General features: G+C 50.6%; 1 protein-coding gene across 1 annotated transcript; it reads left to right on the forward strand.

Annotated features, from left to right (window-relative positions):
* The first annotated feature begins 10,243 nt into the window (after nucleotides 1-10,243).
* Nucleotides 10,244-24,858, forward strand: LOC126576581 (uncharacterized). Its single transcript, XM_050237889.1, has 7 exons — nucleotides 10,244-10,982; nucleotides 11,067-12,552; nucleotides 12,680-13,601; nucleotides 13,700-14,266; nucleotides 19,297-19,587; nucleotides 23,129-23,649; nucleotides 24,855-24,858. The coding sequence occupies exons 1-7, from the start codon at nucleotides 10,244-10,246 to the stop codon at nucleotides 24,856-24,858; spliced, it is 4,530 nt and encodes a 1,509-aa protein (XP_050093846.1).
* The last annotated feature ends 2,372 nt before the right edge of the window (nucleotides 24,859-27,230 follow it).

Raw genomic sequence — 27,230 nt, forward strand, 5'->3', positions numbered from 1 at the left:
ACACCTTCGAGAGCGGCGACGCAGACAACGGCTACACCAAAACCAAGCGTTGCACCGGTCGCATCCATACATGCGCCGAGAGATACGACGAAAACAGCTGAGGTGCAAAACTGCTCGACTGCATCTCACTCAGACTCCGAAGATGAGATGCCGCTAGACGTGATGCGCCTTGCGACCAGCCAACCCCTCTGCTCTCCTCCCACGAATGCGTACACAGGTAAGAGAAAAACGGATGATACTCCTACCGACAGCGATCCGACGCGAAGCGTAGAGAAGAGGTGTTAACGTCGTCGTGATGGATAGCTCGCTCAAATCCATAACGATCGTATCGGTCAACATTAATACTATTTCAAATGCTAACAAGATAGAAGCTCTGCGGTCTTTCTTGAGGAGAGTAGATGGCGATATAGTTTTTATGCAAGAGGTATATGATGACAAGATGCAGCTGCCTGGTTACAACATAGAAACGAACGTGGACCATACAAAAAGAGGCACGGCGATAGCACACGGACACGGCAGAAAAAATATCAAAAATCATGGATGGATTGGTGGATTCATTTTACCAAACCACGAATCAAATCATTCTTCCGTTGGAAGATAATCAAAAATACCGTCTGTTTCAAACGCTCCACAACATTCTATACACGCAGCTGAAGAACAAATACGAGCACTACCTGGTTGATGCTAACGAGTTGGCCAACATCAACCGAATAAAAGCAGAAATGCTCCGTCTGCAACGACGGTTCTCCGAAGAATTCTGCCGAATTAACGAAACCAGAGTCCATGGAGAAAAAAGCAGAAAGACAGAAGCAATGTGATCCATAATCTAAAGTGTGATAACGGTGAGAAGATACATGAACCGAAGGTAGTGATAGATCACATACACGCAAACAACAAGAAACTGTACTCCGCCGAAGCAAGTGTCCCAGATGAGTCTTTTACCTATGACCGGGTAATCTCCCTCTGGACTGTGAAGCGAACAACAGCAGCATGCAGGAAATTACGTATGAAGAGGTGCTACAGGCGATTCAAAAATCATCACCCCGCAAGTCGCCATGGCCGGATGGTGTACCAATCGAATTCTACCGCAAGACACTGCACGTTATCTGGCGGGAACTCATACTCATACTCAGTGAGGCCAGAAGCGGAACGATCCCCGAGAGCGTTGTTGACGGAGTAGTAGTTCTAGTGGGTAAAAAAAGGGATGAGAAGCACCTTGTCGTCCTACCGCCCAATCTCCCTCCTAAATACAAATTACTTTCCAGAGTGCTGAAACATAGACTACAGGGTATCGTAGACAAGTGGCATGTCATATCGCCAACCCAGAAATGCAGCAACAAACCAGAAAATATCTTTCGTGCTGTTCTCTCAGTAAAGGAGAAGATCATCGTCTTGAAAATGAAGAGACATAGTGGCAAGCTGATGTCTTTCGACCTTTCACAGGCTTTCGATCGGGTCAATAGAGATTTCCTGTCGAGCACGATGTCCACGATGGGATTCAGCCAACAGCTAATTGGACTGCTCCGTCTACTGAATGTTAATAAGACGGTTGCCATCGACATTGGACCTGTGACAGAAGCAACGAAGATACGTGTCCCATGGCTTCGCACGGAAGAGCGCCTTCGACTCCTTGGCATATTGTTCAGCAACAACGTGCGCGAGGCTATGACCAGCAATTGGGATGTGGTCATTCAAAAGTTCCGACAGCTGGTTTGGCTCCACCGATTAAGGGACCTAAACCTTCACCAGAAAGTACTTCTACTCAACACGTTCCTGTTGCCGAAGTTATGGTATGTTGCGTCGGCATGCAGCGCCCGAGCAAAGGACATAGCAAAGGTCACTAGCATCATTGGAGCGGTACTTTGGAACGGGACTGGAGGAATCCGTGTCCCACTCCAGCAACTTGCGCAGCCACGCAATAGAGGAGGTCTGAACCTTCTTGTGTTAGATAATCGGTGTGTGAAGGATAATCGGTCACCCTAATGGATCACAGGCTGGTGGACGAGCTGGGCCTTATCGGATCTACCAAATCCCTCTGTTTGTCGTGGACCGGTGGCCAGACTAGAGAGGAACCTCATTCGGTGGAGATGGACCTGACGATATCAGGAATGGGCAAGGAGGAGCACCACCACCTCTCGTCGATGCGGACCATCGCCACCAAGACACGAGTTGGCTGGGTGGTATCCGTGGTATACGGACCACAATGCGACAACGGAGCCAGATTTAACATCATAGGACACCACGCACTACTGTGTCCATGTCATGACGTAGAACGACGTATCGACGTGGCGATGAGGGGCTGTTTCATTCTGGACGCCACCACGCCGTCACGAGAGCTGCGGTCTAAGGACGACGAAAAGGCCATAGCACAATTGGCTGTTAACACCCACCTCGTGGATGGCAGGTACGAGACTGGATTGCTATGGTGCCGTAGCGACATGAAGCTACCCTCCAACCGCTCTATGGCCCTGAGACGCCTCGATTGGCTGGAAAGACGAATGCGACGTGATTTTTCGTTACGGGAAGCCATGAATCGGGTCATGAATGATTATGTTTCCAAAGGCTACATTCGGAAGCTAACGGCGGCGGAAAAGACCGAAGCACATCCTCGAAAATGATATCTCCCTCTCTTCCCAGTCTGGAATCCGAACAAGCCGGGAAAGGCTACGGTGGTGGTGCAGCACGGACGCGTGCTGCAGGATTAGGATGACGCTTGTAGTCACGGTGGTCTCCTGGGCCGTCACTCCAGTTGAGTGGCCGGCACTGAACTGAGAGAAAAGGGAAAAGGGAAAACCCGCACGTGGGAGGGGATCGCTCTCTTATCAGTGATACCGCTCAGCTGTTAATATTTTCTATCCGCGTGCGCGACGATCAAGTAATTCGACGACGACGTAATTCGACGTTTTGTGCGAAATCATTACCGAAATAAATCAGACGGACGATTTTACGGAATTTCGACGTTTCGTGAATAACCAGGTGGTCTGGGATGCCGCGGCCGAAGCTAACGGAACCTGTTCTAAATGCAAACCTGCTGGCCGGGCCGGACCTCCTGGCGCCACTCGCAGTAGTCCTCCAGAGGTTCCGTGAGTATAGGATCGCGATAGCTGCTGATATCACCGAAATGTTTCACCAGGTACGCGACACGGATCAGCATAGTCAATGATGCCTATGGCGATGGGATGGTAGCCAGTGGTGCAGCACGGACGTGTGCTGCAGGATTAGGATGCCGCTCTGTGCTGACGACTTGTAGTCACGATGGTCTCCTGGGCTGTCACTCCAGTTGAGTGGCCGGCACTCAACCTAGAAAAACGGATAAAAACCCGCACACGAGACGGGATCTCTCTCTTATCTCTCTTATCGCTCAACGGAAAAATATCTCTGTGCGCGAGACGAGCAATAATTCGACGACGACATTATCCGATATCTGCGCGAAACTATTACGATTACGGACGAGTTTACGATACTCGAAGCTTCGTGAATAAACAGCCAGTATACGAGGTGCAGAAGATAGGGGACGATACGGAGGGCCCGCGGAGCACCACCACATCGGCGGATATGTTGAAGCCCTGGGCACAGCCGGGTCGTCTGTGAGTAAGGAAAGACCGTGTGGAGTGGTGGTGCCTAGGAAATGTAAGAGAAGTGGTGTCCGACGGAGAATGCGGGAGAGAGCGACGGAGCGCGAATCACGGTGAGCGCGGAGGGAGGCTGAGTGATCGCCAGCGGCGGGAGCGATCGGGGAGCCGAAAGCGAACCGTGAAGTAAAGCGGTTGTGAAGGTGGAATCGAATAAAGAAGTTACGGAATAGAAATTACGGAAGTTCTTACAGAAATGAGCAAGGAAAGTGTCAAGCCAGCGGCGCACGAGGTCGAGGAATGCAGGCAGCACGAGCAAATCGTTGCCTCCAGCATGGAAGAGGATAGTGTGATGATCGGGAAGTTTTCACAACCGAACTTCGACCTGGAAGACGTCGATACGTGGTCCATTTGCCTAGAGGCAACGTTCTGTATGCATTACAGTGGAAGAAAGCTAAGTGCGGCCGCGATGGACAGGCACCAATTTGACTCAGTAGTCGTGGGCCTGGGTAGCAAGGCCAAGTTTGTGTACAGTGCGATCGCAAAGTGCAATTCTTCAGAAGCGAATGACAAAAACGAAACCATAAAGAAAGCGGTTCTAGCTGTCGGAAAATCAAAGATTAACTAGTCTGCTTTCAGGCATGGCCCCAGGCGACCACAAGCCATCGACGCTTCTAGCAGAAAAGCGGCACCTAGGCGCTGAAATCAATTAGCGCAGCGATGGCGTCGGCAGCGTTAAACGACCAAGCGAAGGCGGCAGATAAAATTTTAGAATCGCCATGAATCTGCCTGAACGAAGACTCCCCTCCCCCTTCTTCTCCACCCCTCGGCCTAACTCACCATCGCTGTGGAACAAAATTAGTGAATAAAGGTGTCTGGACGCCAATACCCGCGGACTGCTCGATCCGAGGCACTGCATTTTCTGGTGACAGCGGCGGGATCTGAGCTCGGTTTCGGTCAGGTAACACCAAAGACCCCAGACACCTTAAGAGGGAATGAGGCTCTCGAGCGACAGAGCCGCATAACACCAACCTACGAACACAGACTTCGGCAGCTGGAGACCCGCCGAGAGGAGATTCGAGCGGCCTTCGCCCGAAACCTCCAGGCGGCCACCCACCAAAAAAGGACGAAGGCACCAAGCCCTCCCAGCACTCCAAACACTGCCAACCCGACAATTCAAGCTCCCGTGGCCCCTTCATAGGTAATTCCGATAATCAGGCAGGATGAGAGCCTGGGAGAAGCAATGAAAAGAAGTGTGCGACAAGGGGGGGGGGGGGGGGATCAAAAGTAGAAATCGACCAAGTACAGGAGTTGGCGACGAAACTGAAGGCCTCACATCCCATAAAGAAGCCAATGCCTGCACGTAGCAGATACACGTAGAATGATACAACAAATAAAAATAAGAGGAAAAAAAGAGATAAAGAGGAAAAAAAATTACTCTCCTCTATTAAAATAATATTAAGGGAAAGAAGAAAAAAATCAAAATAACTGTTCCAAACCATAGGCAATAAGAAAAGAGGACTCCATGGAATTACGGAGCCAGCAGAAACCCACTCCTAGCCAGACAAAACCCGCACCAGCCGAACCGACACATCCACCGGTACCAGCCCATACGACCAAAGCAACAGAACTCCAGCAGCTGCCAAGACCAACAAAGGCGGCAGAACCAAGGCCGGTTCACACACTCCACGGAAAGGCAGAACTCAACATGTCACCTATCGAGAAGGTGATGACGCTCATCCCGGAATTCAGCGGAACCTCCGACGAGCTGGAGCTCTTCATCCACCAAGTGGACAGAGCCTAGTAGCGCTACGAGCTCGACCCAGAAGAAACCGTCGACATCGTGCTAGCGAAACTACGAGGACGAGCAGTATCGTACTATCACCGCATCAAGGCCGCAACATGGAAATAGATGAGGGATCTCCTCCGCGAAGAGTTTGGTGTGAAGCTAAGGGTTGAGGCCATCTTTCACCAAACGGAGACGCTCGGGCAACGATCAGGGGAATCGTTCCGCCACTATAAGGACCGTGCCCGAAAAATGGAGTGGAGTGCGTCAAGGCATACGCCCCTGAAAATGAGGCCCTTCAGGAGTATGCGTGCCAAAACATCAAACACCACTTCGTCACCGGGCTAATTGACAAAAATCTGAAGGTGCTGGCACTGATGCACCACTTGTACACCAGAGAAGGGGTAACCGAAACGGTGGACACCAGCAATGGCCACAACATCAAAGGCAGGAGCTACCATCCATAACCCAGGGGTGCTACAACGGAAACCAGTGGCCTAATGCTCAACCATGACATCAACCCGCGGCAAAATGGTACTCGGCCGAACAAGGATGGGACTATCCGGCACCTGAGAGTCAAGGTTACATCCACGTGGAATCCAGCATTTGCTCCTTCATCGCTGTCGCCACCAGAGTCACCGAAACCAGCAAGCAACGCCACAGGCTCAACGCGAGCGAGCGCCAAAGCCAAAGCGCACAGCGTTTGCTCCAAAGCAAACCACCGAAATAACTGGACTTATTTATCTCGAGCGCAGCGTACGGACGCTGTCGCTCGATAACACGCGCACACACTCTCGCGAGCCAAGCGCACGGGCGCTTGATCCACAGCAAGCGGTTGCTAAGGATGGAAGAATGGTAAACAAACGCGCGCAGAAGCGAGGATGCGAGTGCGCAAGAAGGACGAAATAGAGGAACAGTTGAGCCAGCTTCAGCGTCGCCAAAAGAAGAAACAGTGTACCAAGAAGGACAAGAGTACCAGCGCTACCTTCATAGGCACGTCGGGGAATGTGAGAGTTCCCTTCGGTAGTTTGGGATTTTTACCCACTAAAACCCTCTTCCAATACCTTTAACCCCCTTCGGAAATTATTTCACACCACTCGTACATCAATCGTTTGGGACCTACCTAAGATAAAAGTCGCCAGCAAGCGCACGCCTAGGATGGATCCAAAGATGCTCGAAATGTTCAAGAAGTGGGAACAAGAGCAAGCAGAGAAAGAAGTAACGTCGGCTCCGAAGCGCAACACCTCTTCGTGGGCAAAACCGGAAGGAAAGAAGGGTTTCAGAAAGCCTGGGATTCCAAAGACGAACGTAGGATATCCCCTCAGAAATCCAAACCCCCCTGGAAAAGTGCCGCAAGGCCAGTACCTTTCCAAGACATCGACCGAACTGTCTAACGACCCGTTCAGGCCTCGGCAACCCGAGAAAAAATCTACTCTGGGGCCACCCTACTGCCAGCTATCCAGGACGAGACATACAATCAGATCTGTGCGACGAACCCTTCGTACATGAAATCTGTGCCAAAATGTGCTCATGATTATTACATGGGTACTCTCAGCTATGCTCGTCTTCTGAAGCTGCACGCACTAAGTGGAGGTAAAATCAACCCCGAGGAAAACATGTTCGTTACACAAGTAAACGAATTTGATTTCAAGGTGCCGAAGTCGTTTGTGCTCTTCCTCTCCGGATTTGGTAACACGAAGATTCCATCTGGACGTGACGTACATTTCGCTATGGCTAAGCCTTGTACCGGCCAGGTAACTCATGGGGAAGCGGAAACTTACGAGATTCCGGGGTACTTCGGAGCGATAATGGAAAACTTAGGGACGTACAGCTCCTATCCCTGTCTAGGCGTCTACGCACAGTTGATACTACAGGACCTCTTGCACCCTCAGACTACACCCGCTAACATAGAGTGGGATTTACCTGTGGGTTTGCGAGCTGAGAACAAGCCGATCAATTACAGCTGTATCGGTTACAGCCCCTCCGTTCGTTTGTCCGCTGAGCATCGGAATTTCTTGCTCGGCGCAGGTGTGTCGTTGGACCGTTTTGATTTCGGGTCCGAAGTCGTTCCAGTCATGTACGAACTGATGAACGCCGTCCACATGAAGGCTGATCTGTGGGAGGTTGTGAACGAGCTAAAAACTTAAATTGCCAGCTCACACCAAGAGACGCTGGAGCTCAAAAGACAGTTAGCCGAAGAGAGACGAATGGCTGAAGAGGGTAGAGCTGAGGTTCAGGCGCAGCTACCTCGGCAGATTCTGTGGGTCAGATCCTTGTCCGCATGACGTCCGCGATTAGGGAAGCAACGCACCCGATGTTGAGCCCGCCAGAATTCAATGGCAGAAGTAGGGACTGGCCAAAATAAGGATTACTCGACAGTCGCGGTTATGTACCTGGATCCGGAGGAAACTGCAGCAGATGACGAACGGAGCATTCGGCAGCACCTCAACGTGAAGGCGGAAGAGGAAGTACGGATGGCAGTCAACATCTACACAATGGAGAGCGGTCATAAGAATGCGGTGGTCAGAATGCCGTCGCGTTACGTTCGCCAGGTGGATGACGAAAGGGTGATGATGACGTACACCATCAACACCCACAGGCTTCTGAGCGACCGAACGCCGCCACGCTGCTTCCGGTGCCATATGGCTGGTCATCGGGAGAATGGGTGAACCCTGAGCGTCGAGGATACCTGCCGCGACAAGAGACGGCGGCGAGAGAGAGCTCGGCCGGAGAGAACCGTGGAAACTGAAGTAAGAGAAATAAAGGGCAGTCGCCGGAAAACCATCAAAGAGAAGTGTTCGATTATTGGAGAAAGAAACCTTTGCTTACAAACATAACACATAGAAATGACCGTACTTTTAACGAAACGTGATCCAGGGGGAACACTCACAACGTGCATTCCCTCGCTGACAATGCAACGCAACCGCCGCGGCAAAGGACAACGCGTCGCGTTCATCGTTGTCCGAAGTGATGGTAGCAGGGAGGGTTAAACCGCGGTCAGAGACTTTACCTGTTGTTGTACGTCACCACCAAGAGTGGGCGCATCCGCAACAGGCTAACTGTTTCGTATTTAATCTGCTTCTGAGACAATGCGACGTCCGATTGATAGGCAATTGCATACCCGACCTTTTTAATGTTATTGCCGTAAATGAGTTTTTCCGATACTGCTGTTGCTTATGAGCAGCACGGTTCACATTATTATTTCAAATCCTTAAATTAACGCATGACAGTTTGACATGTGATCGCGCTGCGTTAAACATCCGATCGTCGTGCGTGAAAAACCATTTAAATCAGTGAAAATTGGTGAAAAAATGGTGCAGGACCTCTCCCGGTGCATACAGATAAGTAGTAAGCGCAGCAGCAGGTGGACCAAGTGTAGTTTTCTTTTTTTCTTCCGGCAGGTGGTGATTAATTGCGCCGAAGCAGCGCAGCGTACCTGGTGGCAGCCTACATGGTGCATCCCTCCGTTCTGGGCAAACGGTGCTCCGCCGTGCTACCGTGCCAAGAACAGTGAAAGTGTGTAGTGCGTGCGAATTATTGTAATTGTATAGTGTTGCGGCTATATGGGATACGCGCATAGAAAAGTGCATACAAAAAAAAAACAGCTAGGAACAAACTAGTTGTGCTCCTAGCTATGTTTTTGCATGGGCTTTTTCTATTCGCGAATACTTCTAGCGACCTCTACTCGCGAGCATGTAAACATTGAAGATTCGAGTAGTCAAGCCGCGCGCTTTAAACTGAACATAGCCTGTCACCCTAGCTGACAGCGCGCGCTGGCTCACTCTCTTTTCTTGTGACTCCTGACACGAGCAGACGTGTTCGTGTTAAAGTGCTGATTTAAACGCTCTCAAATCGAAAACCAACAAATCTACGCCGCGTGTTCCCATTCTTGTTAGAGTTAAATCGTGAGGGCACAAGCCCCATATACTTTATGTATCGCGTGTAGCCGCAGTATAATAAAGTTAATAAATAAATGTGTAGACCTCTTCGCAGCACGGCTCAATGTAAACCTAGTTATGCTCGACTTCATAACCCACCACGTATAAACCTGTGGCGACCCGACACCGGTCTTGTTTAACGTTCTTTTCAAATTCAAATGTTACCACAGCCGACGTGTCAAGCGGCGCTAGAGGAGCTGGACGCCAGCCAGCTGTCACCTCGCGCGCGCTTGACCGTTCTCTTTTCTTCGTGACTCTCGACGCGGCCAGACGTTGGCCGTCGAGCTGAATAAAATTACATGCTCTCGGAAGTTACACCGTATCGCCTTTTGTCTAGCCGGTCGCAAAGTTAAAAAGTGTTGGGAAATAGTGGCATCCGAAAGTAGTGGCCACGCGCTGCGCCCCACAAAATTGGTGACCCCGACGTGATCGGTCGGGCAGCGAGCAGTGCATCAGAGTGAGAAGTGAAACAGTGATAAGAGCTTGTCGCCGGCGATCGAAAACGCGGACAAATTCGCGTTTCGAAAAACTCCATCCACGCCGACGCGGCATGCGTTTTTTCCGGTTCCCGGAATTCGACGCGAAACGGCTCTTGTGGAAGTGTCAGTGTGGTGTTAGTGACCGTGCGCGACCGTTAGCGGAGAGCGTGGCTACGGACATAGAAACCGCTCTCGCGTCCGTCAAATTCGCGGTCACCGCCCGGCTCAAGTGTGCGCTCCCGCGAGAGCGGAAAATTCCCGCGCAGTAGTGTGAGTGTCAAGATCGCCAACGGTTTTTTCGCGCTCCCTGTGTGTGCATCGCCGCCGTCAACGGTTTTTAATTTTCGCGCGCGTACCGATACGGATACGGATACGGATAACCTGGATGGGTTCTTTCTGGCCATCGAATACTGGTTTGCGGCAAACGGAATCCCTGCAGCTAGCGATGAGATGCGGTACAATTTCGTAATGGCTCAAGTGCCACAGCGCACCCTGATCGAGCTACGTGACCAGTTCCAAAATGTACCACCCCAGGGACAATATGAGTACGCTAAGTCGACGCTACTACGTCACTTTAGTGAAAGTCAACGTTGCAGAATGAACCGGGTGTTGTCTGGTCTTGTCCTGGGTGACCAGCGACCTTTACAATTGTATGGCGAGATGAGCAGAACATCGCAAGGCTCAATGAACGAGCAACTATTAATTGACCTGTGGGCCAGCCGTCTACCGGCCAGCGTCCAGTCAATGGTCATCGCCAACCAGGGGCCGTTATCAGAGAAGCTTGCCGTTGCGGATGCCATTGTCGAGGCGCAACGATGGCGTCCGGCCTCAGAAGTCAGCGAAGTAAGGCCAGAACAGCAACGCGCCACTCCTCAAGATGTTCCGGTATGCAAGTCGGTGGATGCCAGCGCAGATTTCCGCCAGGAAGAGCTGATGAAGCAGTTCGCCGCCGACTTGCGGAAGTTAATGGCCGAAGTGAAGGAGCTAAAGCAAACGGTAGCACATCAACCACGTGGCCGAAGTCGATCGCGCTCCAAGTCCCAGTCGAGGCGCGTTTCGCCGCCAGCGAGGGTTAAGTCGGAGCCAAGGAGTGGCAGGAGTACCCCATCAGCACCATCGATCTGCTGGTACCACGCCACCTATGGCGACGCCGCTACCCGCTGCCGTTCACCGTGCACCCGATCTACCACAGTGCATCCGTCACAGCGTTAGGTTTGCCAGTCGGGGCGAGGAACTAGAGAGCCAACCATCCAGTCTCGTTCCGACGCCGCACCTCGACTGTGCATCCTAGAACCGTCTACAGGAGTCGAGTTCCTGATAGACAGCGGCGCCGAGCTCTCACTGTACCCGAGGAGCCGGAAAGTCAGGAACGTCACGCCCACCGATGCAATACTTATTGCAGCCAACGGTACAAGGATACCTGCATACGGCGAAACCATCATCGAGATTAGCCTCGGCCTACGCAGATCCTTCGTGTGGCGCTTTATAGTAGCCGACGTCGCTACGGCCATCATCGGGGCGGACTTCATCGCACATTACGACCTGTTAGTAGATTTAAAAGGACAACGACTAGTGGATCGGAAGACGTCGCTTCACATCATCGGGACGATCCGGAACGCTGAGATCAGTAGTGTGATGGCTTTCTCGCGAGAGGAACCCTATGCCGATATTCTGACTGCGTTTCCCGGATTAACGACGACCGCTCCGCCCGAGGCGGTTTACAACACGGCAACAATGCACTACATCACGACTACCGGCCAGCCAGTTAACGCCCGTCCAAGACGCCTGCCCCCTGCAAAGCTCGCTGCTGCCAAGGCTGAATTCGAGATGCTACAACGCCTCGGAATTTGTCGCCCTTCACGTTCCAACTGGGCCAGCCCTCTTCACATGGTGCAGAAAGCAGATGGCAGCTGGCGGCCATGCGGCGATTACCGAGGATTGAATGCACAAACAGTGCCGGACCGCTATCCCGTACCATACCTGCAGGACTTTACGTCCCGATTGAGCGGTATGAGGGTCTTTTCAAAAATTGACCTACGGAAAGCCTTTCACCAAGTTCCGATAAATCCTCCGGACATACCCAAAACTGCCATCACTACGCCATTTGGGCTGTTTGAGTTCACCCACATGACGTTTGGGTTGTGTAATGCCGCGCAGACGTTCCAGCGCCTCATCGACGAAGTCCTACAAGGCCTGGAGTACGTGTTTGTATATATCGACGACATCATCGTGGCCTCACCCGATCATCAGGTGCATAAACAACATCTGCGCACCGTCTTTGAGCGTCTTCAAAATCATCGGCTGCAAGTCAACGCAGGAAAGACGGAGTTCGGCAAGGCGGAAATCCAGTTCCTCGGTCACCTGGTTAGCGAGAAAGGCATTCGACCATTGCCTGACCGAGTCGAGACCATCCGCCAATGCCCCGAACCAGCCACAGTCAAGCAGCTGAAAAGTTTTTTGGCGTCGTTAAACTTTTACCGGCGATTTTTACCGCGTGCCATTGTCGCCCAGGCACCCTTACTGGAGCTTATCCCCGGTAATAAGCGGAACGACAAGACGCCGATAGCTTGGTCGGAGAAATCGCGCGCCGCATTTGAGGAGTGTAAGCAACAGCTCGCCAATGCTGCATTGCTAGCGCACCCACGGCAGAATGCCGACCTGTCGTTATGGGTAGACGCATCAGACCTCGCCGCCGGCGCAGCCCTCCATCAAGTTGTAGACGGTCACCTCGAGCCCTTGAGTTTTTTCTCCAAGAAGTTCAACCCGGCGCAAACGAGGTACAGCACCTACGATCGCGAACTCACCGCGATCTTCTTGGCGGTGAAACACTTTCAACATTGGTTAGAGGGGCGGTCACATCACATTTACACCGACCACAAACCCCTAACCTTTGCTTTTCACCAGAATCCCGCCAAGGCTTCGCCGCGTCAAGTGCGGCAACTCGATTTCATCAGCCAGTTCACTACCGACATCCGACATGTACCTGGTTCGGACAATATGGTGGCGGATCGACTACCAGGCGCTAGCAAAGGACCAGTCCACCGACGAAGAACTGCAGAGTATCCTGCAAGGGAAGACGCCCAACAGCCTCGTGCTCAAGAGAATTACCCTTCCCGGCGCACAACAACCGATCTACTGCGATGATCAGCAGCAGGTCCTGCGGCCCTTCGTGACAAAGGCCTTTCGGGAACGCTTCCTGAAGGCTATCCACAACTTGCAGCACCCCGGAACACGTGCCACAGCCAAAGCGATGACAAGCAGATTCGTTTGGCCGGGCATCAATCGAGATAGCGTCCGGTTCGCCCGCTGCTGCATATCTTGCCAAAGAGCCAAGGTAGGACGGCACGTCAAATCGCCGTTACAACGCTACCCGACTGCTGAGGGACGATTTTCACACATCAACATCGACCTCGTAGGCCCACTTCCACCGAGCAACGGGCAGCGCTACCTTCTCACCATCATCGATCGCGTAACCAGGTGGCCTGAAGTGGTCCCGCTCCCGGATATGACAGCACCGGTAGTAGCGCAGGCCCTGGTGGCGCAGTGGATCGCGCGATTCGGCGTCCCGCACCGCATCACCACTGACCGCGGTCGACAATTCGAATCGCACTTATTCGTCGAGCTAATGAGGATCCTGGGGGTTAAACACCTTAGAACAACAGCCTATCATCCTCAAGCCAATGGAATCATCGAGCGGCTACACCGTACGCTAAAGGCCGCGATCCTTTGTCGGAACCCCACTCACTGGGCTGACAACCTACCCCTCATCCTTCTGGGGATGCGTACAGCAATTAAGGATGACCTCGCCGCCGCGCCCGCGGAAATGGTATACGGCACCACTCTTCGTATACCAGCTGACTTTGTCAGCGAACCGCCGGACCCACGGACCCGGAATTTCTAGTCACCCTTCGCAACTCCATGCAGTTTGTGCGAGGGAACAGTACCGCGTGGCACGGAAAGCAGCGAGTCTTCGTACACAAGGACTTGAACGAGGCCTCACATGTTTTCGTGAGGAATGACACCGTGCGGCCATCGCTAACACCACCCTACGATGGCCCATACCTCGTCAAGCAACGTCATCTCAAGTTCTACTCGGTTGTAATCAACGGCAAGGTCACGAACATCTCCATCGACCGTTTGAAGCCGTGTTACCTAGCCGAGTCCACCAACGACGAGAGCAGCAGTGAGCCTCCACGGAACGGAGAGCACGACGCAGCGTTGGACCAGCAGCTGCCACTGCAGTCAGCATTAACACCCGCTGCACCACCATCGTCTTCAGCACCGCAGGCAAGGCCCTGCAAACCATCCAGGGGTCGGCCTCGTAAAGTACCACCCGCGAATGCTGAGACGACATCAACGACATTGACCAGGCCCGTCACAACATCTGGAGGCCGGTCACGAACTACTAGCCAGTCGGAATCAGCACCACCATCGCTGCCGGATCTTTCACCACCTGTGCCACCGGCGTCGGTGCCCACCTCTGGGTTGCTGGTATCGCCGCACACCAGATCCGGTCGTCGCGTCCGCTTTCCCGCCCGCTTTCTGGCGATGCGGCTAAAGGGGGAGTAGTGTGGCGACCCGACACCGGTCTTGTTTAACGTTCTTTTCAAATTCAAATGTTACCACAGCCGACGTGTCAAGCGGCGCTAGAGGAGCTGGACGCCAGCCAGCTGTCACCTCGCGCGCGCTTGACCGTTCTCTTTTCTTCGTGACTCTCGACGCGGCCAGACGTTGGCCGTCGAGCTGAATAAAATTACATGCTCTCGGAAGTTACACCGTATCGCCTTTTGTCTAGCCGGTCGCAAAGTTAAAAAGTGTTGGGAAATAGTGGCATCCGAAAGTAGTGGCCACGCGCTGCGCCCCACAAAATTGGTGACCCCGACGTGATCGGTCGGGCAGCGAGCAGTGCATCAGAGTGAGAAGTGAAACAGTGATAAGAGCTTGTCGCCGGCGATCGAAAACGCGGACGAATTCGCGTTTCGAAAAACTCCATCCACGCCGACGCGGCATGCGTTTTTTCCGGTTCCCGGAATTCGACGCGAAACGGCTCTTGTGGAAGTGTCAGTGTGGTGTTAGTGACCGTGCGCGACCGTTAGCGGAGAGCGTGGCTACGGACATAGAAACCGCTCTCGCGTCCGTCAAATTCGCGGTCACCGCCCGGCTCAAGTGTGCGCTCCCGCGAGAGCGGAAAATTCCCGCGCAGTAGTGTGAGTTTTATTCCGCGCGCGTACCGAGCCGCTTTCCCGAACGACTGAATGAGAGAGCAAGTCACGCTATCCAGAACCCTGTTTCCCGCGCTAAGGAGCGATTATCCCACGTGCGTGCGACGACTCATTCCCGCGCGAAAATTTACATCCGATTCCAGCCTGCACACTGGGCGGAAATTCACCGGCATTGGACACAAGTGCGTACAACAAATAATGTTTTTTGTGCGTTGATTTTCAACCCGTTATGTGCCCACGATTCACCGGACATTATAATATCAGCTTGTGACCAAAGTACGCGTGCGGGAGTGAACATCAATCGTTGTAGATTCGTGTTACCACGTCGACAAAACTATCATCATGCCGACAACCATCACGAGGCTTCCATGCCTTCGTGCATCAGGATACACATCACGGCCTGCGAGGCTTCCAGGCCTCTGCCAAATCGGTTTCGACATTTTTCCGCCATCAACGAATCACCACGCCTGGGATGGAGAGAGCCGAAGGCAACGGCCACGAGACGCCACTATCCGTGCATCGGAACAGGATGCCATTGGCAGCTACGATCGGCAACCTGCGAATGGTTGTCGGATACTGGGCTGGATGAGTGCCCTGTCATCCGCATGGGGCAAACTCGGTCGCCCCTCGACGACGAACGCTGTGCTGTTCCAATCCTCCTAGGGACGCACAAAATCATAATGGACGAGTCTTCCTCGCGGAGTCGGCATTCGGCGCCACTCCGCGCATTCCTCGAGCTTCGGCGCAGTTGGCATCATCCATGGACACCGGATCTAGTCATCGATCGCCGCGCCGCGAAGCTGGTGCGAAGAAACAACATCATCAACCGAAGGAAGGCATCGAGAAGCGTCCACCGAAGCGATGCCGAAGCACTGCTGCCCGGTAGTTGACGGGGAAGGTCACGGACGACTCAACCGACCCGAGTTACCGTGCTACTGAGTAGCGTGCCGCAGCGACGAGAGCAGCAGGACACCCAACGACGGGGTAAAGCAGCGCCGGAGGAACAACAGCTGCTCCTGCAGACAGCAACAACACCTGCTGTACCTTCAACGTCCTCAGCACCGCTGGCAAGGTCCTACAACGCAACAACTCACAGCATTGTCGCCTTTGCCTTACCGATCTCAAAGTGAAAAAATGTGGGAATAGTGGCATCCGAAAGTAGTGGCCACGCGCTGCGCCCCACAAGCTTTATTAGCGACCTAATTATATTAGCGTGCCTAAGGAAGCCCTGAAGGATGCCGAAAGGATTAATTACCGAGGACTCGGTGGAGCGCTGTTAAGCTCCCGAGGGCGAATTAATTGTGAACTCGAATTATGTGGTCGCACGCAGGACCATTGCTTCTTTATATTGTCTCAATCTGTCATGTCCCGACCAATCGTTATTGGTCGAGATCTTCTACGAAAATTTCAACTACAATTACAATTTGTCTATGAACGGAACCCACCGGAATCGCAGTATAATGCGTTTGAAGAAATATGTGCTATCAATGATATTGACACCAAAGAAGAGTTTTTCTCGGTAGGTAACGAGTTGTCCGACGCGGAAAAATCAAACATTCTGGCCATTATCAAGGAAAATTACCTTGACTTTCCCGTCGATCGAATTGTTCCTTCTGAACATCGGATGAAGATAGTCGTCTCCCACGAATCTCCTATCTATTGCAAACCACGCAAATTATCGTATGGCGAGAGGAACAAAGTCAAAGACATTGATAAGGAGTTACTAGAAAGTAGGGTGATACAGCCGAGCAGCTCCCCTTATGCGTCCCCTATTGTACTAGTAAGGAAAAAAATGGAGGGATAAGAATGTGCGTTGATTACAGACCACTCAACAAAATCACCGTACGTGATAATTATCCCATGCCTCTCATTGAAACCTGTCTTGAGCATTTTAGTAACAAATCAATCTTCACTATCCTTGATCTGAAAAGTCGGTTTCATCAGGTTAAAATGCATGAGGACTCGGTAAAATATACCTCTTTTGTAACCCCAGATGGTCAATACGAATACATCAAGATGCCGTTTGGACTTAAAAACGCCCCTTCGGAATTCCAAAGATTCATCAATAACATCCTCCGGGAATTTATCGAAGAGGAAAAACTCGTGGTATATCTAGACGATATCATCATCGCTTCTACGGATCTAGAATCTCATAAAGCTACCATCCGTGCGGTATTACTAAAAATACGACAAAATGGGCTAGAACTTCGTATGGGGAAATGTTTGATCGCGCATAAAGAGCTAGATTATCTTAGATCTTAGATTAGATCTAGGATACAAGGCAAACTCGTTAGGGAGGCCTAGCGACAAACACATTAAGGCTATAAGAGAGTATCCCATACCAGCCAATACGAAACAGGTACGACGATGTTTAGGTCTATTTTCATATTTCCGTAGGTTTGTCCCTTCATTTTCGCGTACCACTAAGCCTCTCACAGATCTGCTAGCTAAGGATAAACCATTCATTTTTGACACCTCTTGTCTAACCGCTTTTACAACCTTGCGAGATCAGTTAACCGAATCTCCCATTTTGGCGCTTTTCGACCCACAGCGTGAAACAGTTCTACAATGTGAAGCAAGCTCCTTTGGGTTTGGTGCTGTCTTGCTTCATAGGCAAGATGATGGAAAACTACATCCCATCGCTTATTTTTCCAAAACCGCCTCCAAAGATGAATCAAAACTGCATAGTTATGAGCTTGAAACATTGGCAGTCATTTATGCCCTGAAGCGCTTTCATTTACAGGGTGTACCATAAAAAAATGAGAATGCTTTCATTGCTCTGTTTTGAGTATTTTTTCAACACCAATATGGCATTATGGGGTATCGTTGTGTTCGTAAGAGTCTTATCTGTCAAATGGTGTAAACAAAACAGTCGTGCAAAAGAAGTCAGTTCGGAAAAATGTACTCAAAGGCGACAGTGTCGAGTTTGCTTCGCGCCCAAAAAACTCCCAAAGAAATTGCAGCGGTTCTGGGATGTGGTCTTGCTACTGTTTTTAGGATTAAACGTTCTATACTTGATGGGCCAAGGTTCAGGAAACCCGGAAGTGGTCGGCCACGATCTGCGCGCACCGAAAAAGTAGTAAAATCGGTGAGAGCTAAAGTTAAACGCAATCCAGTGCGATCCATCCGAAAGCTTGCTAAAGAGGCAAAAATATCTGCATCGTCTATGCAACGATTGGTCAAATATGACCTAAAAGCTAGTTCTCGAGCTAGAATGAAGCGCCATTTAATAGTTGGAAGAATTAAACAACTTCGACATGAGCGATCGAAGCGTTTGTTGTCAATTCTGAAGAAGAAGAAACCGGTGATCGTGTTCTCTGATGAGAAACTTTTCACGATCGATCCAGTAGCAAATTCCCGCACGGACAGGTACATATCGCCTCTAAAAACAAAGGATGTTCCTGAAAACATAAAATTCAAGATGACTTCCAAGCATCCAGCCGGAATAATGATGTTTAGGGCAGTTACCTCTAATGGTTTGAAAATGCCACCAGTGTTCATAAAATCCGGCGTTAAAATGAATACTGATGTGTACGTTGATCTTTTGAAGAAACGCGTTTTACCATGGGTTAAAGCAAACTTTGAAGAACCACAAAATGTTGTGTTTCAGCAAGATGGCGCCCCCTGCCATACATCTAACCGGACTCAAACATGGTTGAAGGAAAACATGAATTTTTGGCCGAAAGATATTTGGCCTGCAAGCAGTCCTGATTTAAATCCGTTGGACTATTCAATATGGGCATTTGTTCAGGCTAAGGCCAGTAAATCATCACATCAATCGGTTGACTCGCTGAAAGCGTCTATCATCAAAGCCTGGGCTTCTATGTCAGAGACCTATGTTACCAAGGTGTGTTCTCGATTTCGCTGCCGTTTGGAGAAAGTAATTGAGAATGCAGGCGGACACATTGAGTAATTATGTTTGTAATTGCTAAACAAAGAAATATAGAGCGAATGAAATACTTTGAAACAGTAGAAAATATAAAAAAATGGCTTTAAACTTCAATAAAAGATTTTCTCATTTTTTTATGGTACACCCTGTATATGTGCATGGTCTTCACATTAAGATAGTCACCGATTGTAATTCTTTAGTTTTGACTCTTAAGAATAGTAATTCATCCGCTAAGATAGCGCGATGGTCGTTGTTTTTGGAAAATTATGACTATTGTTGAATATAATAAGAGACGTCGCGTCCGATATCAGAATATATTTTATTCGCTTTTCATCATCTATATTAGTGGCAGTTGCGGCGAGAGTAAAGAATACTATATTAAAGGTGTCCGTACGGTGAACTCACTGCAGCTACCGCAGCAATCATTAAGTCTGTCACAACTACAAGCTCGCTACGGACACCTGCAAGGAGTACCAGCTGCATCGTACTCGAACGTGAGCCCTCGCATCCTGATCGGCGTGAAGCACATCCAGCTCGGCCTAACGTTGAAGTGCAAGGAGGGCCGCCTAGGAGAGCCAGTAGCGATGAAAACGCGGCTAGGGTGGACGGTGTGCGGTGGTCCAACTATAGAAGAGAAGGCATACGGGGTGCACGCATGTTGCGAGGACAGCGGCGACCCAGGTGAGGACCTGACTCAGGCAGTTAAGAATAAAAACGCAGCCAGATTCCAAGACACCTTGCCAGAAGCGTGTAAGGCTATCACCGAATCACGTTATGTAGACGACGTTATGTTAGCGTCGATACTGAAGAGCAAGCCATGCAACTAGCGACCGATGTAAGACACGTGCACCAGGTAGTGAAAATTTCGGCCCAGCACGCGGAAAGCGATAGAATAACAGTATGACAGAAAACGTAGTTTAGTTTGGAGCCGAGAAGAAGTACGGGGGGACTGTTGCGAATTGGGGTACCCCTCCATCGGCTCCAAACTAAACAAACAAACTTTGATAGTCGAGTAGTAGGACACGGAAGAAGAATAGAGAGCGAAAAAAAGAGGATTCGGCGGGAAGAGAGACGAAACTACCGCGCCGAATAAAGTAGTCGAATTTTTATTGTTTAATATAATAAGAGACGTCGCGTCCGATATCAGAATATATTTTATTCGCTCGAGTATTCGATTATTTGCTCACTATTAAAAGCGAATAAAATATATTCTGATATCGGACGCGACGTCTCTTATTATATTCAACAACTATGAAATGCAATATCGTCCAGTTATGGCACATGTTGATGCTCTAAGTCGTACGGAAGCTGTTGGTGCTTTGTGCGAGGCTGACCTTGATTTCCAATTGTCTGTGGCGCAGATACGTGATCCCAATATTGAAGAATTGAAGTGTCGACTGGAAAAAGAAGAAGTTAGTAACTTCATCTTTCAAGACGGCTTAGTGTACCGTAGTCTTTCTTCTGGTCAACCACAGTTGTACGTTCCACACGAAATGGTGGACAATATTATCAGGCATATACATGAGAAAATAGGTCATTTAGCAGTCGATAGAACCTACGAATCAATACGACGACACTATTGGTTTCCCCATATGAGAGATACCATCGAAACCTTTATCAGGAACTGTTTGAAGTGTCTTGTGCATTCAGCACCCGCTCGTAAAGTCAACAGAAGCATGTTTAGCATCCCAAAACCATCCGTACCATTTGACACCTTGCATATTGACCATTTAGGACCTCTACCATCCATTAGATCGCGTAACAAATATGTACTGGTGGTCATAGATAGTTTCACGAAATTTACAAAATTATATCCCGACACCTCGACAGGTGCTATCGACGTTTGTGATTCGCTGAATGTATATATGTCATATTATAGTCGTCCTCGAAGATTTTTTAGTGACCACGGTACTTGCTTTACGTCTAATGCTTTTAAAGAATTTTTGGAAAATAACGGCATCATTCATGTTCTTAATGCGACTGCTTCTCCACAAGCCAATGGACAAGTTGAACGGGTTAACCGTGTTTTACGCTGTATATTAGGCCGATTGGTATCGTCATTTATGTTCCGCCGAATATGCCTTAAATAATACTGTTCATGCCACGACTGATTTTCTTCCTTCTGTCCTACTATATGGTGTAGAGCAGGGGTCTCAAACTCATATAGGCACGCGGGCCGCAGAGCACAGTATCAGCAAAGCAGCGGGCCGCAGTTTAAGGAATCCGAGAGTCCGCGGGCCGCACCTTTATGTGGTGAATGTTAAAATGTTGAGAATTTTTTCTTTATTCAATTTTTCGAACGTTATTGTCATTGTAGATGTAAGACAAATCTTTAATTCCAACATGCGCATAAAAAAAATGACAAATTTGACATACAATGACATACAATTAACGACCATAAACATCTAAAATTTATTCCGCGGATGTGGCCGCGGGCCGCACAAAATAGTTTGGCGGGCCACATGCGGCCCGCGGGCCGCGAGTTTGAGACCACTGGTGTAGAGCAACGTGGCCCGTGTGTAGATGAATTAAGGGAATAGGAGATTATGTAGTTATTCGGCAACATAGACCACACTGCTGGTAGCAATAATAAATTAGAGCATTAGAGCATAACGCATCGAGCCGGCGCTTCTGGAGCGGTCACGCCGACACACGCCGGCGCCTCCAGAACCCAGCGCTGCAACGTTTAGCAGCATCGGGATCAACGGGAACCCGATCGTTATCGCCGTTACGCCCTCACTCCGATATCGTCTGGACCACATCCGCGGTCCCGACTAAGAGGGGAGTACTGTGGGGAACCACCTTATCAAATTAAATTAAAAGTACGGACACGGCAGCGCCAACTGTTATCTACCATCGGTGTGCGTGAAGTGCGCTGGCACGCACAGATCTCAGGAATGCCCACTAACACAGGCATCACTTAATCCGGAGAAGAAGCTCGCTCCAAACAAGCTGAAATGCGTCAGCTGCGGAGGGCACCACAAGGCTAATTACACCGGCTGCAAGGCTCGACCAACACCAATGGTACCGGCACAACTGCGTCCGAGACCGTTCATCTACGATAGCGAACGTTTCACTGCGCTGCACCAACACCAGCAGCCGGAACAAACGCAAAGGCCGAGACAACCGGACTTTGCCAATCTATTCAAAGACCATAGAAGGGTCCCCCGCCCCCCGCGAATGGGTATAGCCCTTTTTGATGAAGCGCAAAGAAGAAGTTATACAATCAATCATCCCTCGCACCCCACATATATCCCAACGCGTGGGGTCACAATACGGCATCTAAACACGATCATTAACGATTGATTGGTGGGACCGAGAGATTCTTGCCGAGGGGGCGTGAAATCACGGGCGGAGTACTACGAGTCAAGCTGTACATGGACGAGTGACTTGGCGACTTAGTTTGTAGTAAAACAAACAATGCCACTGTTATGAAGGGTTTGTGGGGAGCCACTGTACAAGGCTCCACAGCGATACATGGAAAGACCCCCGGGCCAATTAGCGGAGCCCCTGCAGCAGCGCGCCTGGAGTAGGCAACCCCCTGGACGGCGGTAAAAAGGCCCGCGCAGAGCACGGTAGCTCTCTCTCCTACGTCTCGGCTTCGCGCTAACGCCTCGCTTCTACGGTTCTTGCTAACGTCTCGCTTATACCCCGGAACTTGGTGAACGGAAATAAAATATTGTCGGAAATAGTGATCGCAATAGTGGTGAACTTATTAGATGAGCAGAGAACGAGGTTGCCCAAACCTTCGGTTCCCAAATTGCCATAGGTTAATGAGGACCGTTAATGACTACAACCCTGGGAGGTGTCAGGGGACTTGACGGATGTCAGAGGCGTTCTGACAATCTCTCTGTCTCACTCTCTACTGGGGTCGAAACGGTTATGAAAAGGGCTAACTCTCTGTGGAACTCTGTGAAAGTAAAATAAACTAAAACCCCAACTACAGAACTGGCGACGAGGATATAAGATGGATCCGCTACCGAACCTAGGTAATTTCACGGAGGCCGCGACGGGATCGCCGGATAGGACGCTCACGCCGATCGGAACGCCCCGTGTGCAGTTTCGTCAAGAGCCGAACCACGCGCCGCTAGCCCCGCCATCTTCCACAGACAGCACGATGCTGCAAATGCTTCAATTGCTCCAGCAACAGCAAGCACAACAGCAGCAATTGCTCGCACTGCTAATGCATAATCGGCACGATGAATCCCTAAGACCCTTTATGTGCCGATAAATCCGGAACAGGTGCTGGAAACGTCTGCTATGATAGAATTTCGATACGATGCGGACAGTGACATAACGTTCGCGTCGTGGTTCAGCCGCTACGAAGATCTGTTCCTCAAAGACGCAGAGCGGCTGGATGACGGAGCAAAAGAAAGGCTATTACTAAGAAAACTGGGTCAACAGGAGCATGAACGCTACGTTTCGTTCATAATGCCAAAGCATGCTAGAGATCTCAGGTTCAACGAGACGGTAGAGACCCTAAAGAGCCTATTTAGTAACAAAGAGACGCTCCTAAGCAAGAGATACAAGATACAGCTAGAGAAAAATCCCAGTGAAGATTATATAACCTATGAATGCCGCGTAAACAAGGCATGTGTGGAGTTTCAGCATGGCCGGATGTCTGAAGAGCAAATTAAATGCTTGATATATGTGTGCGGTTTGCGAGCCGAAAAAGAGGCGGAGGTGCGAACGCGACTATTACTACGAGTCGAAGAGAAAGAAGACGTAACGTTGTGTGTTATGCTCGTGCGTATTCCGCACAGGTACACCATTCCCCGAGCAAAATATAAGCGCTCACGAATTCCAAGAAGCAATTAGAATTAATTAGGGCTAGCGAGCGAGCAGCAAGGCAACTGACCCCGCTAACGCGCAAGCATGCACGAGCATGCACGGCGGGTCAGCGCGTACTGGGTTACACGCGATAATTAGTTGTTTATAAAATGATGAACGTCGATATAGTGTAGCGACCAGACCCACCTTCTCCCACCTCTCGAGCCAAAGCTTGTAGTCGCTACAAGAGGGAGCGCTTCTTTTCGTTAAATTTATTGACCTAGGAGGATGTATCCCCGGAGCCCTGCAAGTAGACGCGGTAAACGCCTGCAAGAACCCGGGCAAAAAGGCAGCAGGCACCAACCCACTGTGCGGACGAGAACACTGACTGCATGACAGCCACACGCGATCGGCAAAACCCCTGGGCCATATGCAAAGTTAGCACAGCGCCAGTAGAGGACAGCGCAGGCTCCCCGACGAAGGAAGAAAAGAGAGGAGCACTCGCTAGCAGCAGTCGAAAACGATGGCGGCCGCCGATCGTTCTGCCCCGAGTGAAGCCCAACCAACACTGCGCCATCATGGAAATATGACGCCGCGATGGTAAACACCAAGAGACCCGCCTCCAGCATCATGCGGACAATGTAATGGAAAAACATGGCGTTGCCTTCGCGACAGCTAAGGTGACATCCGACCCGTGGGATCGACCAGAATGTTGGGCTCCCACGCTAAGAACCGAATCTTCGAGGAATTGCTTATGAGGAATCTTATGAGGAATGGCGTCGATCGCGGATCGCGGATCGCTTTTCGCGGATCGAGCCAGACGTGCCACGAAGGAATTGGTCCTTAGGAGATGACATACGACCCTTGGGATCGATCCAAACGGAAGGCTCCCACGCTAAGAATCCGCGGATAAAGTACGGTAGAACCGCCAACAAAATTCCGCGCTTGCCCAAGATTTTCCGTGAATTGCATCAGCTTTTCCACGGAAAGTCTCAGAAGAATTGCATCAGCCCAGACAGGTCAAATTCCGAAATTTACAGAACGAGAGTGTGGGAAAAAGGTTGGAATGTGTCGTTCCCACAGCCCTTAGAACTAGGATTAAGAGTATAAATACGGATAGATTTTAATAAACGAGTTGAGTTGTATTTTGAACGTTAACCTGTGAAGTTCGTGTTTTACTTCGCCTTATCCATTTCAGGTAAACGCTCCTCGGCCACCGCTCCGCCTTTTGATCCGAAGAGTACACGACTCGTGGCACTACTCTTCCGGACACCAATTGGCATACTCAGGGCGACTGATTAGCCTCCCTATCATCGGGGAAGGTTTTCATAATCAGGGCAGGATACATCTCCTGGTGACAGCAAACAAGCAAGTAAAGTAAGTAATAAAGTAATCCGCCACCACTCAGCCATCGCAGCCGGCGGACAAGTCAGTGTGACGGTCCGCACATGAACAGTTCCTGCCGAAGCACCAAGTAGGAACGTTTCATCTGGTGACAGCGGTGGGATTGAGAATCCCATATCGTTAGTAATTACCCGGTGGGTAATAGAACGCGATATAGTTAAAGTAGGGCAGTAAAGTTAAGTAGGATCGTGAAGTGACTGAGCCGTACTGACGGCAAAGTGAGTGAGTGATCGTCGTGCGACCAGGCTTTCAGGGTCATCACCAGACAAGGATCATCTCAACTGTGCAGCGCACGAAGCGAGCCTCGCAGCCAGGTGTCCTGCGTGATCATCGGACTAATCTCATTTCGACTAAAAGCACCCCTGAGGATGTTAAAACTGGCCGCCGTGGTAACCTTTTGGTAAGTCGTCGGCGGTTGGTAAGTACGGTGTGACACCAATTGGTGATCAACATTACGGTCAGGTAACAGTGCTCGCGTGCAATGAAAACGGCAGGCAAATCGTGTCCGCCTGTCGAGACCGAGAAATAGATGTCGGACCGGGAGCTACGAAGTCAGAAGGTCGTAGGAAAGCCTCCAGAGGCTACTGCTAGTTTAGAAAACATCCGACTCACCGACGGTTCACCAGCGATCCTCCCCGCGACCCCCAAAGCCACCACCGCAAGTGCGAGTCAAAAAGCAAGCAAAACAGTGGCCAATAAGGGAGCGACGGATTCCCTTTCTACTCGTAGTAAATCTCCGGCGGCCGGGCCAAGTGCGGAATTAGTGAAAGCACCCGTAAGTGGGGGGGCGAAAGGATCAGGTGATCCACCGGCAACCCGCGGTAAATCTCCAGTGGCAAGCACAGGTGCTGAATCAGTGAAAGCACCCATAAGTGGAGGGGATAAGGGATCCGGTCTTCCACCGGCAATTCACCGTATATCCCCGGTGACAAGCCCGGTTCCGGAACCGATAGAAAGCGACGTAAACGAGGAAGCGGCGGAACAAATTGATACCGACGTAGCGCCCGCAATCGTAGTAACTCATAGCACGCCGTTCACAGAACACGAGAAGCGAAAATCGATTCAACCCGTATCAATTGAGGAGGTGCAGGAAGCCTTTAATCAACGGTTATCACTCGCACCTTGGCCAAGTACCAACTGTATCGCAGCGGTAGAGGGATCCGATTACCCACAGTATTTTCGTGAATTTAAGAAAATTATCGTGAGGGATAGCTTGGCTCTAAACAGAACCTTCCGAGGACTCAAGATGAGCAAACCGGTGGAATTTTCAATAGAACGAGCCATGGGGCTCATCCCGGAATTCCGAGGCAAGGCGGAGGAGCTGGAGCTTTTCATACGGCAAGTAGACCGCGTGCAAGAGCGCAATCTGGTAGATGAGGATGATCTTTTAGACATCGTCCTCGCGAAACTCAAGGGTGATGCGGTAAGTCATTTCCACCGCATAAAAGCAAACACTTGGGAGGAAATGAAGACGCTCCTTGCCAAAGAATTCGGCGATCATTATAGCTTGGAATTCTTGTTCCACCGAATCGAGACCCTGGCTCAAAGAGCTAACGAGACTCTAAAAAAATATAAGGAGAGGACTCGAACCATGCTCGAGTGGATAGCATCGAATGCCCCCGAAGGTGAACACGCCTACGCTCTCAGGCATTTGAAGCACCATTTTGTCGCCGGGTTGAGGGATGAGGGTCTAAAGACTATGGCACTCATCCACAAGTCGATGGATCTCGAGTCGCTGATGGAAGAACTCGAAGACTTCCACGACAATGCCGATCGAGTTACAGATGTGTCTCGGCGTTTACGAATCACGGAGGGGGGTTCGGCCGCCGCCGCCAAGGAAATGGGCGGCATTTACTGGAGTCAAGGAATGGAGAGAACCCATGATCACTGGCTGGGAGGATGGGGCCAAGGTTACAATGCCCCTCCCAACGGAGGGGATGTGCGGTACCAGGCACCGTTCCCTGGGTACGATCCCCGATACCAAGCCCCCTTTGGTGGATATGATACACGATATCCGATGTTGGGAGGCGGGTACGATCCGCGTTATCCGGCTCCGCTAGGCGGATTCGACCCACGCTATGCTTCACCGCTGGGTGGACATGATCCGCGTTACGCATATAGGGAACCCACACCGCAACCCGAGCCACATTACAGCCAGTACGGGTCTGGC

Source organism: Anopheles aquasalis, chromosome 3 (assembly GCF_943734665.1).
Source record: "Anopheles aquasalis chromosome 3, idAnoAquaMG_Q_19, whole genome shotgun sequence".
Taxonomy (NCBI): Eukaryota; Metazoa; Arthropoda; class Insecta; order Diptera; family Culicidae; genus Anopheles; species Anopheles aquasalis.

Excerpts from the sequence above, each read along its gene's own strand:
- LOC126576581 (XM_050237889.1), top strand. The coding sequence starts at position 10,244 with ATGGCTCAAGTGCCACAGCGCACCCTGATCGAGCTACGTGACCAGTTC. Across the intron at positions 12,553-12,679 it reads TTCAACCCGGCGCAAACGAG|AATCCCGCCAAGGCTTCGCC; the intron begins GTACAGCACCTA and ends GCTTTTCACCAG. Across the intron at positions 19,588-23,128 it reads GTGAGGACCTGACTCAGGCA|GTGCTGGAAACGTCTGCTAT; the intron begins GTTAAGAATAAA and ends AATCCGGAACAG.